The 24,909-nt window shown below is 41.9% G+C and overlaps 1 protein-coding gene across 1 annotated transcript in view; it reads right to left on the bottom strand.

Annotated features, from left to right (window-relative positions):
* Positions 1-8,770: 8,770 nt before the first annotated feature.
* Positions 8,771-24,909, bottom strand: part of LOC124596145 — a 171,232-nt gene continuing 155,093 nt past the window's right edge. Inside the window, exon 3 of the mRNA XM_047135165.1 lies at positions 8,771-9,977. Coding sequence (XP_046991121.1) covers positions 9,775-9,977 — 203 coding nt within the window. The 3' untranslated portion in view covers positions 8,771-9,774. The remainder of the gene's footprint in view (positions 9,978-24,909) is intronic.

Below are 24,909 nucleotides of genomic sequence, written 5' to 3'. Positions count from 1 at the left end.
TTTTAATTGTTTCTCTATCCCTCTGTCGTCTATTTCGATATCTACCATTTTGTCATCTGTGCGACAATCTAGAGAAGGAACTACAGTGCAGTCTTCCCCTGTGAAACTTGGAAAAAGACATTTAGTATTTCGGCCTTTAGTCTGTCATACTCTGTTTCAGTACCATTTTGGTCACAGAGTGTCTGGACATTTTGTTTTGATCCACCTTCCGCTTTAACATAAAACCAACATTTCTTAGGATTTTCTGCCATGTCAGTACATAGAACTTTACTTTCGAATTCATTGAACGCCTCTCGCATAGCCTTCCTCACACTACATTTCGCTTCACGTAATTTTTGTTTGTCTGCAAGGCTTTGGCTATGTTTATGTTTGCTGTGAAGTTCCCTTTGCTTCCGCAGCAGTTTCCTAACTCGGTTGTTGTACCACGGTGGCTCTTTTCCATCTCTTACGATCTTGCTTGGCACATACTCATCTAACGCATATTGTACGATGGTTTTGAACTTTGTCCACTGATCCTCAACACTATCTGTACTTGAGACAATACTTTTGTGTTGAGCCGTCAGGTACTCTGTAATCTGCTTTTTGTCACTTTTGCTAAACAGAAAAATCTTCCTACCCTTTTTAATATTTCTATTTACGGCTGAAATCATCGATGCCGTAACCGCTTTATGATCGCTGATTCCCTGTTCTGCGTTAACTGTTTCGAATAGTTCGGGTCTGTTTGGCATCAGAAGGTCTAATATGTTATCGCCACGAGTCGGTTCTCTGTTTAACTGCTCAAGGTAGATTTCAGATAAAGCACTTAAAAAAGTTTCACTGGATTATTTGTCCCTGCCACCCGTTATGAATGTTTGAGTCTCCCAGTCTGTATCCGGCAAATTGAAATCTCCACCCAGAATTGTAACATGGTGGGGAAATCTACTCGAAATATTTTCGAAATTATCCTTCAGGTGCTCAGCCACAACAGCTGCTGAGCCCGGGGGCTTATAGAGACATCCAATTACCATGTCTGAGCCTGCTTTAACCGTGAGCTTCACCCAAATCATTTCTCATTTCGGATCTCCGTCAATTTCCTTCGATACTATTGCACTTCTTATCGCTATAAACACGCCTCCCCCTTCACTGTCCAGCCTGTCTCTGCGGTATACATTCCAATTTGAGTTTAGGATTTCATTACTGTTTAGTCTGGTTTCAGCCAACTTTCTGTATTAATGAGAGCAGTTCTGGGACCTTTCTATAGACGCTCCTGCAGTTTACTATTAGCACATTAATATTGTTATTCCCTGTTGCATTTTGCCTACTCCTACCTTGCCGCGTCTCAGGAGGCGTCTTGTCGGGCCTAGGGAGGGAATTCTCTAACCTAAAAAACCCCCATGTGCACTCCACACGTCCTCCGCTACCCTTGTAGCCGCTTCCGGCGTGTAGTGCACACCTGACCTACTCAGGGGGACCCTACATTTCTCTACCCGATAGCGGAGGTCGAGAAATTTGCACCCCAGATCTCCGCAGAATCGTCTGAGCCTCTGGTTTAGGCCTTCCACTCGGCTCCAAAACAGAGGACCGCGATCGGTTCTGGGAACGATACTACAAGTAGTTAGCTCTGATTCCACCCCGCGAGCGAGGCTTTTCGCCTTCACCAATTCCGCCAACCGCCTGTACGAACTGAGGATGACCTCTGAACCCAGACGGCAGGAGTCACTGGTGCCGACATGAGCAACAATTTGCAGTCAGGTGCCCCCAGTGCTCTCTATCGCCGCCGGTAGGGCCTCCTCCACATCTCGGATGAGACCCCCGGCAAGCAGACAGAGTGAAAACTGGCCTTCTTCCCCGACCTTTCCGCTATTTCCCTAAGGGGCTCCATCACCCGCCTAACGTTGGAGCTCCCAATGACTAATAAACCCCTCCCCCCGTGTGCCTGCTCGGACCTTGCTGAAGGAGCAGCCACATGTCCACTCACAGGCAGAGCGGGCGATGCCACACGGCCAGCCTCCACATTTACCCTCCGCCTCGTGCGCCGCGAACGCCGCTGAACCCGACACTCCCCTTGGGGAGAGGGTGGCCCAACCGCGCCCGGTATCTGCGAAGATGTCTCGACAGCAGGGACAGTGGGTGAAGCATGTAACACCTGGGGTGTACCTTGCGACGCACCAGACTCCCCCCTTCCGCTACACTCCGAGGCAGCAGCCTGAAGACGGCTGACCGCGCCCATCAATACGTTCAGCTGTTCGCGAACAGTGGCCAGATCCTCCTGCGTCCGTACACAGCAGTCACACATCCTATCCATCCTAAAGAATCAATTTACTGAAGAGAGTTAATAAACTTTTAACTAGACTAGCTAATTCACTAAAGGCGGCTTATTATTGACTAAACCGTGATTGCTAGCCACTTCTTGTAGAAAACAATGAAATTAGCACTACCTGTCTCTGGACTGTATTGAAAACAAACACTAGCACTACTGGCACTATGGTTGACTAAAGGGACTCTCTCTCTCACTGTATTCAAAAGACTAACAACGCTAAATACAAAAATAAGTATACAGATTGATTGATACCAGTGAACTAAAGCTAGGTGTGGGGTATGGGTAGCATATACAGTTTATGGTTATGTGTTAGGAAAATGTCCTGGGTTCGATTCTGGCCTGTTTTTACATTTTTATTGACTCAGTTACAGTTCTGTATACTAAGCTTTATGTATACTTTTTACAGTGCATCGCTAAGTATGTATTTGAGGTCTTGCCAAAGAACTTGATCTTCATACCTATCCCAATATAACACATTTAATTCCTAATAAATTACAATGAATCATAAAATTTTACAGATATTTTATGTTGCGAAGGTAATTCATCAGCAGTCGATGTTAAGGCCAAGCGTTTCAATTACTCTAAATAGTCTGTAAAACTTACAAAATTTTTGAAAAGAAAGTAAAATGTTTTGTGTAATGATTTGTCTGAAAGTATGAAATAAAAATATTAGTGAAACGTTTGGTGCACCTCATCTTCTGTTCATGATTTCGAGCAGCATTCAAAGGCACGTAGAATGTTTCTCTGATCGACTTATTTCTTTTACACAAATCATTTCATAAAATATTTGACTGATTTCTTTCATTTTTTAATTTCAAGTTTTATTCAGAAAGCATGTTCTTACTGACTCCTTGTTTGCTTTTCCTAATGTACTTGATTCGAAGGAAGCCTGTTTGACATTTAAGTACCGCACTAATGTATCTTTTTATGTGCAAAATAGCTAGGTCTTGAACAGATGAAATTTCTGACACTTCATTCACAGCAGCTTTTCGTGAAATATTTCAATTTTTCCTCAGGTTATTCATTAAGTTTTCGTTAATTACCCTGATTACTTTAAAGCAATTAAATATTTTCATGCCAAACTAGACCTCATGCTGGTGACTTTGATACCTAGTTTACCTGTTTCTCTCCCTTTATTTGGGTATGAAAATTTGGACAAAACCTCATGGTTTAAGTTATAGGGAGTCTTTGTTTTCTCTCTGCTCATGCGTTTACAAAAACGTATCGAGTGTTAATCATATGATAAAATAGTCCTTTCTGCGCGCTGTTATTTCCGAAATTCGTCGTTTCGATATCTTGAACCTTTTATGAGCTACGACGATTTTTACGACCACTTGATTCCCGAAGCGCAGGAAAGGTTCGGACGCGCCGGGAGCGACTCGTTCGCGGATATAACAAACGATTTCTCAAGAATGAAAAGAGATATAATTCCGGTCTCAACTTTAAATACATTTAGGTATATTGGTAAAATTTCCTACGCAGTAATGTATGGCCTTAATTGAACTATACGGAAAGTCTACACAATGTGATTTTACCTCTGCAAATTCTTAAAAATTTCGTGCAGCCATGTACTCAATTTCGTGCGGCACAGTAACTATGACGAATAACGAAAATAAATTCAGACCGTTATCGTTTAAAGATATCTAGCTATAGGTTGCGACAGAATCAAATTTTTTCACCGAATCGTTTTCTTAAAATCGGATGTTAAGTAATTCATAGCTGCCGTCGCGTCCGCTTCACTGCTTTGACAAGAAGACACGTGCCTGTCGCTCTCTGTCACGCGTGCTGCAGCGACGAGATTCAAACACATTTGAATTCAAACGTCGCCAGTTGCAGCGGGAGACAGGCAGTGACACAGATGTCACTCACGTAGGACACTTCCGTAACTACATCTGTGGTTGTGTTTTGTCGCCTGAAGCTGTCCCGCGCTGTCACTCGCTTCTGTCGCTCACGTAGGTCGCGGCCTTATGGTGTGGTCGCGATTTTCGTGGAGGGGACCTGCACCCCTTGTTGTTTTGCGTGGCACTATCGCAACACAGGCCTATATCGATGTTTTGAGCGACTTCTTGCTTCTCACTGTTGAAAAGCAATTCGGGGATGGCGACTGTATCTTTCAACACGATCGAGAACCTGTTCATAATACACGGTTTGTGGCGGAGTGGTTACACGACAGTTAACATCCCTGTAATGGACTGGCCTGAACGTATCGAGTCCTGGCCTGAATCATATAGAACACCTTTGGGATGTTTTGGAACGCCGACTTCGTGCCAGGCCTCACCGACTGATATCGATACCTCTCCTCAATGCAGCACTGTGTGAAGAATGGGCTGCCATTCCCCAAGAAACCTCCCAGCACCTGATAGAACGTATGCCTGCGAGAGTGGAAGCTCTCATCAAGGCTAAGGTTGGGTCAACACCGTATTGAATTCTAGCATTACCAATGGAGCACGCCACGAACTTATAAGTAATTTTCAGCCAGATGTCTGTCTACTTTTGATCACATTGTGTATCTCACCTGCTCTGCCACCATCCTTTTGAAGTCTGTACGGTCATAATTTAGCCTGTAAAAGAAATCGTTGCTGAACAAATGATAGTTTGAAGTCTTCATTGAACATCTACATACCGGGACATGTTACTTACCTAAAGGCGTAGGCAGTTGGGTGGTACATTTCTGGCGTACCCATGCCAGGATCACGACAGTGACTGGAGACTTTGTTATGTAGTCAGGAATAAGTCTTACACTTTTAAATTTTTATGACTATTTTTAAAACATTTGCCTAACGTAATGCTCATAGAGCAAAGAGAGAAGTAAATTTTCGAAAATTAAAGTTAGACTGTTTTGTAATCAAAATTCTAGAGACACAAATCCACGTTAGTCATAGAACTTCTGCTGTCGCAGTTTAAATAACCCATGTATGTGATGTTTCGGCTTTCTCTGGTTCGTGTGGATTTTACTCCACATCCTATGGATCTATCAGCCTTTATGCAGAGTCGAAATTATTATGGCTGGGTTTAATAATATTTTATGTGCTTGCATGTGAGGTGTTTTGAATACGTGTGTGAATGTGGACTAAGAGTCAGTCGAGAGAAGCTAGGGAGTTATTTAAATTAACGGAAATTTCGAATATGGAGCGAGATCAAGATGGGAAATTATCAGGTATGGTTGAGGAGCACATGTTCTGTTACGCTATGGGAGCTTCGAATGCTCCAGAAGTGTTCTATAATATTTCAGAAGGAAAACAATCTTGGTTGCAGGTGAAACAATATTTTTATTGATGTGTTTCGCTCTTCTGCATCTGAATCATCAGAAAAGTTATAGGAAAAAGAAAATCATGTTCGTCAGGGTATGGTCCTATCCTGCAGAGCTATATTGATAGTTGAAAGATGTGCTATAAGAGATTTCACTTTTTTAAATAAATTGGGACATGTTCCCATTTGTTTTGTGCATAGCTCACATATTCAAAAAATGTTATTAAAACAGTTTCATAAACCATTAACAAGTTTTTGCAGCAATATTCTTAGACAAATGTACGTTAATTTTCTTCTAGTTTCAAGAATCACAAACCAAGGGCACTGCTTAGTGTTAGAGTAAGTATTTACCTGGCGTCAAAAGGAGCCAAAGGAGCCAGCAGAGTTATACTGCTACTAGTGTAGCACTACGTCAAAATTTCTCCTATAAATAACAAAGGTCCATAACAGAGGATAAACTGCAGCTGGGTTATATGAAAGCAAAATAACTCTCAGTCTAAAATTAGCAGCACTTCTTGGATGTGAGGAAGATATCAATTTATGATTAAATAGCAGCATAGATTCAAAAGCAGAAGCCTTTTGTTGTAGTAGGATAAGTTGTACCTTAAAAGTGATTACCTTTAGTCATGTTAGAGTATCGACCTGGTTACATGTACACCAGTTCGCACATATTTGAATTCCTTCTTTTCTCTGGGAACTAGGATTATTTCTGTTTTCCCCTCATGTTGCAAAACACCTACCTTATGTGTTTTGGCTCACCTCTTCTTCTAATAACATGTCAAATTTCACTGTTTTTCACTCAACCAAAGAGTGATATACAGAAATCAGGCGTTTTATCTGTTTGGTGAAATGAAAAGATCGAGGGAAGTTTTTTTTTATCACAAAATTTTATCACTCTCTATACATTATATTTCTTACAATCCAGAATATCTGGGCCCACTATTATTATTGTTATCTACATAACAACTACAATATAACATAAGCTAAATATATTGTTGAACAGAAGTCAAGATGACACTTATATAACGTTTTCAGACTATTTCGTAAGACATATGGCTGACACTGGAGATCTGTCAAAAATTTCTGTTTGGAAGAAATTTTCACAGCTCTGAGATCCCAAATTGTCAGAATTTTAATTTTAGCTTCCTAACTATTGTACAAGTAAGAAAAGATTTTCATTCACACTAAGAACTGAAATAAATCTGTGCATTACTGAGAATTGTAGTACTATGTGGCAAATATTTCATGGAAAATAATAAGTTTATAATCTAACAATGGAAAATCCAGGATGGAATAACAATATGGGAAGGATAGATTGCTAATCACCACATAGAGAAGATGCTGAGCCACAGACAGGCCCGATGAAAAAGACTGCTAAATCATTAGAGCTTTCCAACAAAGTCCTTCCTCCAAAACAGAAAGCACACACACATTCACACAAGCACAAGTCACACAAAATTAGCCACAGTCTCTGAGCATTGGGCCCAGACAACCATTCCCAAGAGCCCAGAGACAGTAGTCATGTGTGAGTGAGTTGTGATTGTGTCAAAGTGTCTGTGTTTTCTATTCTGAGAGAATGTCCAAAAACTTCAGTATTCTACCAGTCTGTGACCCAACACCTCCTCTATGTGGAGAGCAGCAACCTATCCCTTCCATATTGAAGTTTAAAATCTAGTCACTTTAATGACTGTTAAATTGATAGACAGATCCAGATGAAGTTGTAAATATATTTCACATGGTTTTTCAGTAATGAGAGCTATGAAATACCAGTGTTTAGACTCTTATGATGTTTGCAACAGTTGATGGTTAGCAGCAGATGAAAATATTCAATAAAACTAAATGTTTTTGTGTATTACGTTCTGAGGAAATTATTACAGATATTTCATGATTTTCTCTGCAGATTATTTGCCACAATTAATGACAATTCATTATTTTTGTCCAATAGTCCTCTTACACCTTGGATTTTTCACGATTTTGCATGTAATATTTTCAAAACAATACAGTTGTAAAACATTTTATATTATTCTCTGTAGAAAATTCACTGCAATATGAACTATACATTCTTTGTTATTTCATTGTCAGTTGGTGTTATACAATAAATACCTTATTTCATTTCTAGTTTGTCGGTTTTCCCTTACAAGTAAATGAGTTTGTAGTCAAATTTCCATTACAAGGTCAAATGTTTGTATCACTTTTCATTAAAAAAATTAGGGGCATGATGGCAGATAAAACAGTTTTTACAATATGGTTTAACTTCTTTCTATATCATGCATGTTAGTCAATAGACGACAAATTAATTCATAGATGTAGGTTTGAATTCTCATCCTTTCTGTACTGTTGACTTCTAGAGCATCAACAGAAACCATTCTGATATGATAATAAAACTATTCAAAGATTCTGTTTAATTTACAATATATTATGGATGATTGAATGGTCTGTCTCCTGGTGAAGTGCAGAGGGAAGGTTAAATTTCATGGATGAAAAGGAATGCCACCTAGTCACATATGAAAATCCAAAATGTTGGAGCATGACTTGGTTACTGGGCCTTAGTTCAAGGCAAACTCCATCCTTATACCTTTGTCTGTTATACATGAGAAATAGACAATAATTGGCACATAGCTATTATTCAATTTAAATATAATATATAATATGACTGAGCACCATCAAAATAATCATTACTGAAGATCTCAGATTTTAAATTTTGTCATTTTAGTTTTAGCAGGTGTTTTATCATTACACTTTATTAATCTACACCACTAAGCGAAAATTTCTTACCTATAGTTAAATCGTTTCACATAAAACAATTATGTGTAACTTACTGATGCAGAGATTTCATCTGCAATAAGAGGTCAAGGGCACTCTATGACACGGTATGAATTTCTAGAAACAAGTATTGTTTCAGTGTACAGCTGTCCTGCAATTAACTCTTTTCTTTGTAATGAGAGTTGATTGTACATCACCTAAATATTAACATGTCAAACAAAATAAACAATAAAAACAACTCACTGCAGATGTATATGATTAGTGTTACACAATTAGCAACAAAGTGAGCATTTTTGTTTCGATAGAATTGTTTCAAGCACTTCATAACATCAACAAATCTAAGATATCTGTAATTCCTTTGTAAAGCAGGATATGAATCAGCTTTTCCAACATTACAGAATGTAGTCGGTAATAACATATTCCCCTATAGATAAATTGTTTCATAACATTTACAATGTATTATTTTGACATAAATTTCAATTTTATTGATCTGTTTTATTACATTGGTGAATAATGTTATTGTCCTATTAACAATGAATGCCACTCACTCACAACACATATAATCTACTGGACAAGGCAGGTTATTTTTGAACACAGAAGAATTGGTGTAATGACCAAAATTCAGTCTGCAGATTCCCTGCATTAAGTCACTTTTTCTAATTGCTATAATGCCAATCTGGCTATGAATTATTTTTTCCTGCACTCAGTAATCTTTAGTAGTGCAGTTGACTAAAATAAAAGTTTGTATTAAAATGAAATTTGCAGATTGGAAATTTATTGTAAAAAGTCATTTTTGCATTATATATAAAACAGAACATATTCGTGAAGATTTCTGTATAATATCAATGCTGGCTGTGACGTGATGTTTCATCTTCTTTATCAATTCAGTGAAGCAGCAAAATTGTATGATATCTTGGTGATAATGTGTAATATCTGAGTACAGTTTATTCACTATGGTATTTTTCATGTGGCTGTAAAGTATAATCCCGTGTGGGCCGAGGTCATATACAAAATTACAGAGCAAGAATATTCTAGTAAAACGGTCACAAAATGACATGAAATGGTGTGTCTTAAAATTACAGTTACCTTCTGTTGAATAAATGCATCAGAAAAGCATAAGTTCAAAATGTAACCAACTGCAAAAAACCAATATAAAAATAATGCACTGTTGCTTTTTTATTTTTGGGTTTAAAAATAGGTTTGTGCATCACTATTGGAAATGAAAATAATGGTTTTGTGCAAACATGTTCCCATGAAGATAATAAATTTGTAACAATAAATATGCACAGTTTGTAAGATGAAGGCAGTAAAGAGGGAAACATGCTTTTCACAAACAAAATTTTCATCAAAGATGAAGAAGCATATTTTGCTTACAAACAGAATGTCCCACATGTGGTGAAAGAACCATATTGTTGTTGTGGGTATAATGATTATTTGCTGTTCTGTAGTCAATAGCACTAAGTTCAGAATAAAAATCTGGCAATATTGAACACAAGTACAGCCATAGTACTTGCACTAGTGAAAGATATTGGAGCGGAGTTGCAAAGAGGCTTGTCACATGAACACACTTCCTGTCGGCCACCAAACCCAGAGCGGTGATAGCAAGCATTTTGGTAGTTTGAGTCATCCCATCCGCAAGTTCGAATGATGCGCTTCTCTGGCTTATCTGCAAGAAAAGGGAACAAAGTGTACAATAACTGAACAGTAGAGTAGTGTGAGATATTGTACAATTATAAGTGAATCAAATGACTACATAAAGTTAAATAGTGTTCCCTATTTGTATCGTTATTTTACATAAAAGTCACATGAAGTTTGGCAGAAATTATCACAGTCAGTCTGTATTTTATGTTTCATAAAGGATGTGCTTCCAAAAATTTGCGTATGGGATAATCATTCAGTTACTGGATAGAATGTAATACGGAGTAGTGGCTGCTAGTACACAAATGAAGGCTTTCATTGCGTCAGCATGCGCCGTGGCAGATTAATAGACTTTAAACAATGTGCTGCTTAAAGAGAGTGCACAATGAGGTAATAAAAAAAACTTTTTGTTTATATTGTATACACAGCACTGAAACTACCACTGCAGATATAAGAAAACTTTTATGATTCTTCTTTTCTCCAACTAGTTATGTATGCAGTATGTGGCATTTCCTCCTGAGCAAAAAAATTGTTAGTAAAAAAGAAAGTCAGACGCATCTACAGAATAATAAACATGAATATTATAGGGCACATTAAAAAGTGCATACCAAGAAAACCAACAAAATTTTAAACTGTAATGGTCTGTCATGAGTACGACATTTATCAAACAACTGACATTTCTGCTATCAGATTTAGCAAAACACAAACTAGTTACAACCACAAACACACACACACACACACACACACACACACACACACACCCCCTTATAACACCGGGTCCGACAGCCGATCAGTTCCAGTCATTCCACTAGGAAGGAGGTACACAGCTCGTGTTGGCTGTAGTCCAACCATGCGTAGACGGTCAATATCGCGGTTCGGTCGCGTCCACATTGTTACTTTGTGCCAGGAAGGGCTGTCAATAAGGGAAATGTCCAGGTGCCTCGGAGTGAACTAAAGCAATGTTGTTCGGACACGGAGGAGATGGAGAGAGACAGGAACTGTCGATGACATGCCTCGCTCAGGCAGCCCAAGGGCTACTACTGCAGTGGATGACCCCTACCTACGGATTAAGCCTCGGAGAAATCCTGACAGCAATGTCACCATTATTGCTTTTCCTGCAGTCACAGGATGTCGTGCTACGACTCAAACTGTGTACAATAGGCTGCATGATGTGCAACTTAACTACCAACGTCCATGGCGAGGTCAATCTTTGCAACCACGACACCATGCAGCGCGGTACAGATGCGTCCAACAACATGCCGAATGGACCGCTCAGGAATCGCATCACGTTCTCTTCACCGATAAGTGTCGCATATGCCTTCAAGCAGACAATCGTCGGAGACGTGTTTGGAGGCAGCCCGGTCAGGCTGAACGCCTTAGACACACTGTCCAGCGAGTGTAGCAAGGTGGAGGCTTCCTGCTGTTTTGGGGTGGCATTATGTGGGGCCGACGTACGCTGCTGGTGGTCATGGAAGGCCCCGTAACGTCTGTAAGATACGTGAATGCTATCCTCCGACCGATAGTGCAACCATATCGGCAGCATACTGGCGAGGCATTCGTCTTCATGGACGACAATTCGCGCTCCCATCGTTCACATCTTGTGAAAGACTTCATTCAAGATAACGACATGGCACGACTAGAGTGTCCAGCATGTTCTGCAGACATGAACCCTTTCGAACATGCTTAGGATAGTTGGAAAAGGGATGTTAATCGACGACGTGACCCACCAGCCACTCTGAGGGATCTACCCCGAATCGTCGTTGAGGAGTGGGACTATCTGGACCAACAGTGCCTTGATGAACTTGTGGATAGTATGCCACGACGAATACAGGCATGCATCAGTGCAAGAGGACGTGCTACTGGGCATTAGATGTACCTGTGGGTACAGCAATCTGGACCACCACCTCTGGAGGTCTCGCTATTTGGTGGTACGACATGCAATGTGTGTTTTTCATGAGCAATGAAAAGGGTGGAAATGATGTTTATGTTTATCTCTATTCCAATTTTCTGTGTAGGTTCCGGAACTCTCGGAGGCGAGGTGGTGCAAATTTTTTTTGTTTGTTTTTGCAGCTCTCAAAGGCTGTTTTCGCCTTTGCCTTTGGTGCAGATTTGATTTGGAGTGCAGGAAAATGGCGGTAGTCCAGGAGAAGGTGCAGTGTATTATCTGGTATGCAGAATACAAATCTGCGTCAAAGTAGTGCAGAATTATCGAAGCCAGTATGGGAGGTCACCACTGAAAAAAAAACATAATGAAGCAGTTCAAAAACTTTAAAGAGACAGGATGTGTCGAAGACTTTTCTTGAAGTGGACATCACCCTGTGTCTCAATCACGTATTGACAGAGTGCAAGGTGTATTTCAACGCAGCCCCCAGAAGTCAATTAGTCGTGCTTCATGCAAACTGCAGGAACCAAGATCAACTGTCCAGCTTTCCTGAGAGGTGGATGGGCTGTGATGGTCCCATCGCATGCCCTGCATTCCTTCCCAGGGTCACGCCATTGGACTTCTTTTTGCGGGCCTAAGTCAATAATTGTGTGTACACAATACCAGTCAATGACACTGCTACCGTTCATGCATGTGTCACTGAAGTAATCAGAACTGCTGATACTGCAATTCTGACCTCAATATAGGCAGAATTCGAATATCACTTTGATGTCCTACAGTCGACAAATGGAGTACGCATTGAAATTATGGCATAGAAGGAAAAATCAGAGCCACTAAACGTTTTACAACAAACCAGAGCGCTGTATCTTTAGCAGTTACAATTTTTTGCAAATTATAGAGGGACTTTAAGGACGTTTTCGAAATTATAGTGGGACATTATGAACACCCCTGTGTTATTAACCTATGTCGTACTATGCATACATGCTCTGTCTCTAAAACTAGTTTCAGCAGTCACAGAAAAACGACTGTCTAGACTGGATTGGAAAAGAAAGGAAATCCAAATTCTGGAAAAGAAAGTAAATAACCTGAGGTTTGCCGATGATACTGTGCTATTTTCAAATCGTGTAGAACAGCTTCAGATTTTGGCTAACGACATTTCGTTAGTCTTTTCTGAAGCTGGCCTAAAAATGAACTGTGATAATCCCATGATCATGATGAGTGAATGAATACCGGAGGGAAATATACCTGTTGGAAGTACATGTCTGCAAAGGGTTACAGAATATGTCAATCTAGGTCAACTTGTAAATATGAAAGGAGACCGAAAACCCAGAGATATTTCGACGTATTAAATTATGCTGGAAGCTTATGGAAGATATTCTTTGGTTTTGAAGAGTAAGATATCAGCTGAGCTGAAGAGAACAATTTTTGACCAGGTATACTATCAGTAATAACTTATGGCTGTGAGACATGAAATGAATTCATTGTTATAAACCTAAGAGTGGCTCAAACAGGAATGGAAAGATCAATGTTGGGCTACAGAAAAAGAAAGGCAGGAAGAAAGCAGTTGATATCAGACGGACAACAAAGAACAGGGATATAATGGAAAGAGTGAATAGCTTGAAATGGCAGTGGACTGGTCATGTCACTCGAAGAAAAGATGGCAGGTGGTCAAATCAAGTACTAAACTGGAGCCCAATTTATCATAAAAGACCAAGGGGAAGACCACCGGACATATGGAACAGAGACTTAAGAAAGACAGCGGGGCTGAACTGGCAACAGGAAGCTTAAGACAAGTAGAAATAGAAGGAGCTGCAGGGATTCTATTTTGCACGCCGACTCAAAGAGGCGACCATCAGGTAATCGAACTGGCTGATGATGATGATGATGATGATGATGCCAATGATGACGCATACATGATGTGTATTTAAAATTATAACATTGATTACTTGGAAATGTTTATACATGGGTAAATGAGTAAGTCTAAACCTGAATATCGCCACAATAAGACTTTACTCGTACTGTTTATTGTGATCAGTTATCGAGCCCGACAGACGCTATTCATTCCTCCACTGTCATATATACTTTCTCTTGAAGGTACAAGTCTGTTCAGGCAACCTAAGTAGACACGACACAAAAGAACTGTAATACTATTTACAGGTTTCTTAAACCGACATTTATGGAAAACGTCTACAGCCTGGCTGACATTCTTCCACCGAATATTTGCCGAAAAGTATCCGTTGTTAGTGATAGATGAAATGAAATGTGCGCTATGCATGTATCCAAAACTCCAATACGAAGTACTCGGAGATATACAGCAACCAGTCACTTTTTATATAGCTTTATTTGCGTCAAGACGCTTTTACTTATAAGGGGCAGTCAAATGAAAACGAGACGGACGGAAAAAAAAGTAAGTAAACTTTTTATTATTTCAAAAGCAATCGATGTAACTGTTAATACTGCGCCAGAGCTTTCATGGAAAAATGTTTGTGGTTTCCTACGGAACTGTTATTGTACTGAGGCGAGCACCTCTTCGTACGAAGCAAACTGACGGCCACGAATGTCTTCAAATGGTTCAAATGGCTCTGAGCACTATGGGACTCAACTGCTGAGGTCATTAGTCCCCTAGAACTTAGAACTAGTTAAACCTAACTAACCTAAGGACATCACAAACATCCATGCCCGAGGCAGGATTCGAACCTGCGACCGTAGCGGTCTTGTGGTTCCAGACTGCAGCGCCTTTAACCGCACGGCCACTTCGGCCGGCCACGAATGTCTTCTTCAGGGCTCCAAAAAGATGGAAACCACACGGGGAGAGATCGGAACTGAATGCAGGGTGTTCAAGGGGTTCCCACCGAAAATTCTGCAGCGTAGTCGGAACAACGTTGGCAACATGAGGGCGGGCATTATCCTGCAACAGAATGGTGCTCTCCCTCAACATCTGGGACTTGGCGCGCTTCAGTTTTTGCGAAGTGTGCGCGCACGGCTGTGCGTTAAATGGGGCGCCATGTTCCAGAAAGTCAATGAGTAGCGCGCCTCTCAGTCAAAGAAAAGGATCATCTTGATTTTCCCTGAGCTGGCGTGCATGGCTTTGAATGTTTTCGTCGCGGTGACTCCATGTGCTCGCACGGCTGGCTTTGACGTTCACTCTCCGGCTCAAAATGATGCCATCATATTCCATCTCCCGCGACAATAGGGGATAGGAAAGGCATTCGTGGCTGCCGATTTGCATCAGACGAGGAGATGCACGCCTGGGTACTATCATCGTTTCGTGGGCAACCGCAAATGTTTTCCCCTTGAAGGCACTGACCGTCTTATCTTACAGTTGGATAAATACATTAACAGCTATGGCGATTACTTTTGAAATAAACAGTTTATTTAATTTTTTCCATCTCTGTCACTTCATCTGAATTCCGCTTATACTGTACTTGCACGGGGCAAGAGCCCTATCGACCACACGCCTGCTTTACGAGCCTCTTCCATTTCTTTCTATCGAGTGCACTGTTTGTCCATTCGGTGATGATGCTCATTCTAGCTGTGTCCTCTCTGATGATATTTCGTCTTCCTATTCTGAATCTTCCCCTTCTTTTAGTTCAATCTATTGTCCCGCAGAATGCCATAATATGTAATATGTTCTCCGTCATTTTTGCTACATGACTAGCCAAGTTCAGCCTTCTCTTCTTTAGCATTTCGACAATATTAGATATTTGTACAGTTCTCGTAATTCTTCATTTTTTCTCGTTTTCCATTCCATGTTGTTTTCATTAGTATTTTTCTTTAGTATTTTTCTTTCGAATCTTAACAGTATTTCTTCATCTTTATTTCCAAATAACTTACTATAGCTTCAAATTCGCATAATGTTACCTGTGCAACATGCGATTGACACAAACGAATTCTGAAATTAGTGCTAAGTAATCTCTTCCTTAAGATTTTGATACAACTAAAAAGTTTTTTGTTCGCTACTCCTAGACGGGTATCTGTTTCTACACCCATTCTCTTGTTGCTAGAAAGCTTCTCCAAATACTTGAAGCGGTCAACTGTCTTGAAAGTGAAACAATCTACAGCCAAAGATGCATGACTTTAGATTTTCTTTCTTATGGGCAGATAATCATTCTTTTCTTCATTAATACGTAACCCTATCTTCTCAGCGAATTTGTAATAATTTTGCATCATTCTGATTAATTCTGTCTTGGAACTACTTATTAATGGTACATCATATGCGTAAGCAAGTCTAGTAATGTTCACCTTCTGCAGTTGGATACCTCGTGGATTATTACTGATCTTGCCGGCCGCTGTGGCCGAGCGGTTCTAGGCGCTTCAGTCTGGAACCGCGCGACCCCTACGGTCGCAGGTTCGAATCCTGCCTCGGGCATGGATGTGTGTGATGTCCTTAGGTTAGTTAGGTTTAAGTAGTTCTAAGTTCTAGGGGATTGATGACCGCAGATGTTAAGTCCCATAGTGCTCAGAGCCATTTGAACCAATTGTTACTGATCTTCTCTAAGATGATGTCAAATAAAACATGCAAAATGGCTTTCTCTTTTCTCAGTCCAGCGTGCACCTTAAGAATTTAAGCTTGTCCTGCAGATGTCTTTGTTGGACATAAAGTTACGTCTATTCACATTTTAACTAAACTGATCAATTCTGATGGTATTCAGATTCCCTCTTTATAGACTGACACAAAAAAATCGGAGCACCAAAAAAATAATTAACGTAGAGTAACGAAATTTTGGGAATGCATTTGTCTAGGTCAAGTACTTAAGCGATTAACATTGCAAGATCACGGTTAAATATAAGCGCGAGATAAGGCATTATAAATGTAAAATGCTGGTACATTAATAACCAGTAATGGAAATGCCGTGTGGCTATGGCCTCCCGTCGGGCAGACCGTTCGCCTTGTACAAGTCTTTCGAGTTGACGCCACGTCGGCGACTTGCGTCACGATGGGGATGAAATGATGATAAGGGCAACACAACACCCAGTCCCTGAGTGGAGAAAGTCTCCACCCTAGCCGGGAATCGAACCTGGGCCGTGAGGTATGAGATTCCGTCGCGCTGACCACTCAGCTACCAGGGGCGGACATCAACAACCGGTGTAACCACCAGTATGTTGAATGTAAAAATTCGAACGTACATGCATTGTGCTGTACACTTGCCAGATTACAGTTTGCGGGGTGGAAATCCATGCCTGTTACACTTTATGATTCAAAGAGTTCAAATGTGTGTAAAATCTTATGGGAATTAACTGCTAAGGTCATCAGTCCCTAAGCTTACACACTACTTAACTTAAATTTTCCTAAGAACAAACACACACGTCCATGCCCGAGGGAGGACTCGAACCTCCGCCGGGACCAGCCGCGCAGTCCATGACTGCAGCGCCTTAGAACTTTATCAGTCAGTACGGGTACGATTAATGATGTTTGTGGACGACGCTGGGGTTATCGTCCGATGATGTCCCATATGTGCTCGACTGGAGACACATTTTGTGATCGGGCAGGCAAAGGGAACACGTCGACACTCTGTAGAGCATGCTGCATTACAACAGCGATGTGTGGGCGACCTACCTGTCGGAAGACACCCCCTGGAATGCTGTTAATGAATGGCAGCACAACAGGTCGAATCGACCGACTGACGTACGATTTTGCAGTCAGAGTGTGGGGTAAGTAAGAGAGTGCTCCTGCTTTCATATGAAATCGCACTTCAGATCATAACTGGCCATCAACGGCACCAAGGCAGAATCAGCTTTCATCAGAAAAAACAGCAGAACTTCGCCGTACCATCCAATGAGCTCCTGATAGACACCACTGAAGTCGGAAACGGCGGTGGTTAGGAGTCAGTGAGCCGGCCGCTGTGGACGAGCTGTTCTAGGCGCTTCAGTCCGGAACCACGCTGCTGCTAGGGTCGCAGGTTCGAATCCTGCCTCGAGGTTCGAATCCTGCCTCGGGCATGGATGTGTTTGATGTCCTTAGGTTGGTTTGATTGAAGTAGTTCTAAGTCTAGGGGACTGATGACCTCAGAAGTTAAGTCTCATAGTGCTTAGAGCCGCTTGAACCATTTAGGAGTCCGTGAAACGTACGCTGCAGGGCGTGTGGCTGGAAGCTGACCTTGAAGTAACCGATTTGTAACCGTTTGTTGTCTTCACTTAAAACTTCCGGGCTGATAGACCGTGGTCGAAGTATAAAACTCTCTCCTGACGTTTCGTCTCCAACTGCGGGAGAAATCCTCGGGGATAAAGCGGCGAACTGCTGTTGTGTCACTTTTGTGCCAGCTGCTGCTCAAATTGCTACTGAAGATGCAGTATGATGCCATACTCCGAACACGATGGTCTTCCCGCTCGGTTTTGCCAAGCGGCCCTCTGGAGCCCGGTCTTCTTGCGACCGTACATTCCCGTGACCACCGTTGCCAGCAGCCACGTACAGCGACTACATTCCTGCCAAGTCTTTCTGCAATGTCGCAAGAGGAACATCCAGCTTCTCGTAGCCCTGTTACACCATCTCGTTCAAACTCAGTGGAGTGTTGATAGCGTCTTTGTCGCCTTAAAGGAGTTTTTGACTCAAAATCAACTCACTTCGTCCAATCTTAAAGGTAACTACGCTCATGACCGTTACAGTGCGTGTTTAAAGCAAACCTGATTTGCATCGTCATACTGGTGCCATTAGCGCCACTCTTTTGCGACTAGCACAAAATTTGAACAGACATTACCTTTCAGGTGTAAAAACACGCCTAGCAACTTCCATTAATGTCGAAATTTATTTATAACTTCCTAAATACAGACTTCAGTGGCCAAAAACGTTGTATTTATGAAGATATAACTGTAATTCGCTAACTGAATATGGATGAAAGCCTGAAACGCATCTCGACATAAATGAAGCAGTATAACAAGTTGCCAGACGCTGTATTTCTTGAAGTAATTCAATCCACAGCCACAGAGTTCAACCACAATTAACATGGATAAATTAATCAAAGTAATGAAACATGGATACAGCTAACGCAGTTCATCATCTGTATTAAATATGACACGACAAAGAGTCAGCGAGAAGCATAACGGGCGATGAGAAAGTTCCCTTTCGAAGGCCGTACAGTTCCGAATCGGGGTGCCAATCTGGCAAAATCACCATAAGCACTGAGGCAATCAACCTACCGAGGCAGCAGGTTAAAGATATCCGTTTGGTAGAACACTGGGTTCTGCTGCGTGAAGAGGTCCGTAATTACTTGCTGCAAATTATCGTCCGACAGGACTCGTCGATCATTCAAGGCCTTTTTGAAGCGACCGAAGGCATGATAATCGCATGGGAAGGGATCAGAACTATAGGGCGGGTGCTCGAGCGTCTCCCACTTGAGTTGACACAACTTCTGCGTTACGAATTTTGCGATTTGGGGACGTGCGTTACGATGAAGCTTGTCCGCAGCGGTGGTTTTCGACAGACATGCTGCCTCATACATAGTCTTCGTTCTCCTAAGGATGTCTAGCCATGTTTGCCCCTCGGTAGCCAAGAAAAGAAAAACACCACGTTGGTCCTGTTTGGACGCATTTGGTATTAACGTCGGCATACTGCACGTTTCCGCGTTTACAGCGCACGTCGGGAAGACATCAATGCTGCACTGGCCCCTTGCCTACATGCCGGAGTCGCGCTATGTTGCATATACGTTGCAGCAACGCCTTCAAACAGAAATTTTTTGATCGTCCCTTACAGAATCTATACAACTTTTAATGTCGTCTAAACGTTTACCAGACAGAGATAGTCACAGCTGCCTCATGTACAAGTAATTGAATAAACGAATAGAGCAGCTGCGAATAAATCGAAGATCAGTCGCATGAAGTTGGTATACTGAAGAATTTATCGCAATATAATCGCGGAAAGGAGTACACAGTGAAATTTATGTGCAGGTACCTATCTTTCCCCATGTTGTGCAGCGAGAAGCGATTGCTCAAGCCTAAAGACAAATTCAAAATTGACTACAAATGAGATATAATACCTGATGAAACAGTTCTATGCAATGAGCCTGACGTACCAAAGATATGCAGCAAGCGCGTCCGCGTCATCGTATTTTATACGTTTCTGTCTGGCACACAGAAAGCTAACACATACCTACGAGAAAAATCGCGGCCATTCTACTGATCTCGATACGTTATTCTGTCTGGCATTTGTTCAAGAAAAGTCGCGAATGTTCTACTGCTTTGTTGTACAGAGAACCTTCGATACGTAGCGTTATAAATACGGACAATTCGCCAAATGGGAAGGTAGTTTACATTCAGAGGCAGAATTATTAAGATCCAAGAATGAATAAGTAAAAACTCGTAGTTGTAGCAAGTGCAAGTGTGAAGATTAGTCGAGAGTGAAAGTGATCAGTTGATTGTGAATTATTAATAGTAGTAATTTGTAGCAATTTCTCAGTAAAAATATTGTTACAAGACCCGTAACAAAATTTTTACTAATAGCGTAACAATAGTTTCCCATACCCAACTATTGATGCGTATATCTCCGGTAATAGTGACTTTCGAGGAGTTTCCTGAAAACGCATTGTTACTATGTAGGCCCTCTATCGATTCCACTAGAAAGAAACAAAATCGATAATAAAAGTTCCACACAAATAAATTGCCAGATGACGTCATCATGACATATTGGAAAAGAATTTTTTTTATTCCAACACTGGACCACGTTACGACTGACACGAGAGAACATTTTGATGAAGAAAATATTTATCATTTAAAATTCAACGTACTTCTGCCCTTACAACTACTGAAACATGACGGTAATGATCTGGCACATAAATTGAATCAGTGCTTAACTGAACTGCCGTTCTTTGAAGAAGAATCACTCTTTATGATTAAAAAGAAACTAATGGGAGAGATTCTTCACTACAAGCAAACGAGCATAAACGTCCTTAATGATCGTGATTCTGTTATGCAAGCGTTGTCTGTTTGTACTAGATCTGACTATCCTACTTTGCACACGCTGTACAAAATATTTGCTTGCCTACCTGCGACTATTGCTACAGTAGAAAGAAGTTTTTCAGCATTGCGGTGTACAAGGACATGGTTGAGGTCGACAATGAAGGAGGATCGACTTAATGGCTAAGCTCTGTTGAACACTCACCCTGACAATGATTGTCCTATTGACGACGTAATTAACCACTTGGCCAGGAAGAATAGGCGCATAGAATTAATCAATTAAGGAAGAGAACCACAATTGTAATTTTTTTATGTAATAAGATGGCATTGTCTTGCATATGTGTGTACTCAGTTTAAATAAAAATTTCTTAAACTTTGCATGTGGCTTGATTATTTTTTATTACAGTAAAAGTAAAGGAAGCTCAAGATATCTTTAGCGCCCCCTCCTTGAGGTTTTTTTGTATCCGCCACTGCATAAGCATGACTATAACCAACACACACAATCTCCCAGCCGCCCAAAACGAGCGGATGACAATAACTGGGGTCTGGCAGAAGTAAAAGACAATCAGAAATAAAAATTTCTGCACATACTTCCAGTGGAAGTATAAGTAGACTGCGAGGAACCTATAGGACGCAAAACTGCGTCCTGCGCTCTGCTGGCAGATGCTGAAGGCGAGGCTGCGACTCCTACAAAACTGTTCGTCAAGTTATTGCAGAAGAGCGAGGTGGCGCAGTGGTTAGCACACTAGACTCGCATCCGGGAGGACGACAGCTCAAACCCGTCTCCGACCATCCTGATGAAGGTCTTCCGTGATTTCCCTAAATCGTTTCAGGCAAATGGCGGGATGGTTCCTTTGAAAGGGCACGGCCGGTATCCTTCCGCATCCTTCCCTAATCCGAGCCTGCGCTCCGTCTCTAATGACCTCGTTGTCGACGAGATATTAAATACTAATCCCCTCCTTCCTCTTCCTCCGTCATCGGATAACATACGAAGGCAGGTCACAAAGTGACTGCCAACATTTTTCCGATTTATTCAAAACATTTGGAATGATATAATTTTTCATCATAGCCACGCTGCTTTTCGATGCTCAGCTTTTCAATATCACCAGAAATAAAATTTAAAAACATCCGTTGAGTAGTAAGTCACCGTTTAACTACATCTACATATATACTCTGAAAATTACTGTGACGTGAATGGCACAGGGTGTTTCCATTGCACTAGTTATTAGGGTTTTTTTCACATTCCATTCACATAAGGATCGCAGGGAGATTGGTTGCTTGGATGTCTCTGAGAACGCTGCAATTAGCCTTCACGATCCTTGCGTGAGCGATACTTAGGGCGTTGTAGTACGCTGGTGTGCAGAACTTACGGACGGAAGTAACTTTCGTATGATGTATCAGTGGCAAGTAACATAGCTCGATGAAACTTGGACTGTACACAGAAAGACCTGCTATAGTATGGTATAGTATAGTATATTATATGTGGTGTCACCGCCAGACACCACACTTGCTAGGTGGTAGCTTTAAATCGGCCGCGGTCCATTAGTACATGTCGGACCCGCGTGTCGCCACTTTCAGTGATAGCAGACCGAGCGCCACCACACGGCAGGTCTAGAGAGACGTACTAGCACTCGCCCCAGTTGTACGGACGACGTAGCTAGCGATGCACACTGACGAAGCCTCGCTCATTTGCAGAGCTGATAGTTAGAATAGCCTTCAGCTAAGTCAATGGCTACGACCTAGCAAGGTGCCATTAGTAGTTTATTGCATGTATCTATGGAGTCTCACTTATATCGTCAATAGCGATGTACCACAAGGATGGATTAAAGTTAAGTATTCCAGCAGCTACGTACTTTTCTTTATAGCATTCATTACGTATCCTGTTTCAGACCTATCTCTAGCCTGCGTGAGTTAACGCGTGCCTTTCGGCTACTTCCGTGGCGTGGCTGTCTTGCTACGCCACAACATTATACACTGAAGAGCCAAAGAAACTGGTACATCCGCCTAATATCGTGTGAGGGCCCCCGCGAGCACGCAGAAGTGCCACAACACGACGTGACATGGACTCGTCTAATGGCTGAAGTAGTGCTGGAGGGAACTGACACCATGAATCCCATAGGAATGTCCGTGAGGGTACGAGCGGATGGAGATCTCTTCTGAACAGCACGTTGCAATGCATCCCAGATATGCTCAATAATATTCGTGTCTGGGGAGTTTGATGACCAGCGGAAGTATTTAAACTCAGAAGGGTGTTCCTGGAGCCACTCTGTAGCAATTCTGGACTTGTGGGGTGCCGCATTGTCCTGCTGGAATTGCCCGAGTCCGTCGACATGTACAATGGACATGAATGGATGCAGGTAATCAGACAGGATGGTTACGTACGTGTCACCTGTAACAGTCGTTTACTGACGTATCAGGGGCCCCATATCACTCCAACACACGTCTCACACCATTACAGAGCTTCCACGAGCTTTAACAGCTCCTGCTGACATGCAGGGTCCATGGATTCCTGAGGTTGCCTCCATACCCGTGCACGTCCATCGGCTCGATACAATTTGAAACGAGATTCGTCCGACCAGGCAACATGTTTTCAGTCATCCACAGTCCAATGACGGTGTTGTCGAGTCCAGGCGAGACATAAAACTTCATGGCGTGCAGTCATAATGGGTACACGAGTGGGCTCTCGGCCCTTAAGCCCATATCGATGATGTTTCGTTGAATGTTCTGTACGCTGACACTTGTCCAGTATTGAAATCTGCAGCAATTTGCGGAAGGATTGCACTTCCGTCGCGTCGAACTATTTTCTTCAGTTGCCGTTGGTTCCGTTCTTGCAGGATCTTTTTGCGGCTGCAGCGATGTCGGAGATTTGATGTTTTACCGGATTCCCGATATTCACGGTACACACGTGAAATGGTCGTACGGGAAAATCCCCGCTTCATCGCTACCTCGGAGATGCTAGTCCCATCGCTCGTGCTCCAACTATAACGCCACGTTCAGACTCAATTAAACCTTGATAACCTGCCATTGTTGAAGCAGTAACCCATCTAGCAACTGCACTAGAAACGTGTTGTCTATATAGGTGTTGCCGACCGCAGCATCGTATTCAGGCTGTTTACGTATCTCTGTATTTGAATACGCATGCCTATACCAGTTTTTTTCGCGCTTCAGTGCAGTATAGAAGACAACTGAAAAAAATACACAATGAGGCGATCAGAAATGACATTTATTCAAAGACAATAATTCCACTGAAATTACCTCAATTTATGATGGTCTTTGGACATTACAAAAGGCAGCACATGGTTCTTAATAGGGTGTGTGATCACCACGAACAGCACTCCATGCTCTGCAACGTGGTCCCATGACGGCAGCAAATTTGGTTAGGAGTTTTTGCGGAAAGGTGTTTCATTCCTCCTCCAGCGCGATTGAAAACTGCTTCATAGTCGTTGGTACATTTGGACGTGGTGGCAATACGTCACCCCAACCCATCTCATACGTGCTCGATGGGATTTAAGACGGGGGCACGGGCAGATCAATCCATTCGCCGAATATCCTCTCATTCCACGGGCTCCTCCACGTAGCTGTTCATTGCGGTAGCGCATTATTATCCATAAAAACAAAGTCAGTTCCATAAACGTCCCTGAAAAGACGCACTTGAGGAAGGAGAAGAGTGTTACAATAACGTTGACAGGTAAATACACTATGTTCAAAGATTTGGAGGTCAATACGTCCATGCAACATTATTCCTTTCCACGTCATGAGTCATGGACCAACAAAACGATCATGTTCGACAATGCTAGGCGCACCCTGATATGGTGGGAGATGGGAACACATAATAAAACCACGTACATTATCGAACATGATCTCCAAAATACAGGGCTATTACAAATGATTGAAGCGATTTCATAAATTCACTGTAGCTCCATTCATTGACATATGGTCACGACACACTACAGATACGTACAAAAACTCATAAAGTTTTGTTCGGCTGAAGCCGCACTTCAGGTTTCTGCTGCCAGAGCGCTCGAGAGTGCAGTGAGACAAAATGGCGACAGGAGCCGAGAAAGCGTATGTCGTGCTTGAAATGCACTCACATCAGTCAGTCATAACAGTGCAACGACACTTCAGGACGAAGTTCAACAAAGATCCACCAACTGCTAACTCCATTCGGCGATGGTATGCGCAGTTTAAAGCT

Source organism: Schistocerca americana, chromosome 2 (genome assembly GCF_021461395.2).
Source record: "Schistocerca americana isolate TAMUIC-IGC-003095 chromosome 2, iqSchAmer2.1, whole genome shotgun sequence".
NCBI lineage: Eukaryota > Metazoa > Arthropoda > Insecta > Orthoptera > Acrididae > Schistocerca > Schistocerca americana.
This window is presented reverse-complemented; position numbering and strand designations above follow the sequence as displayed.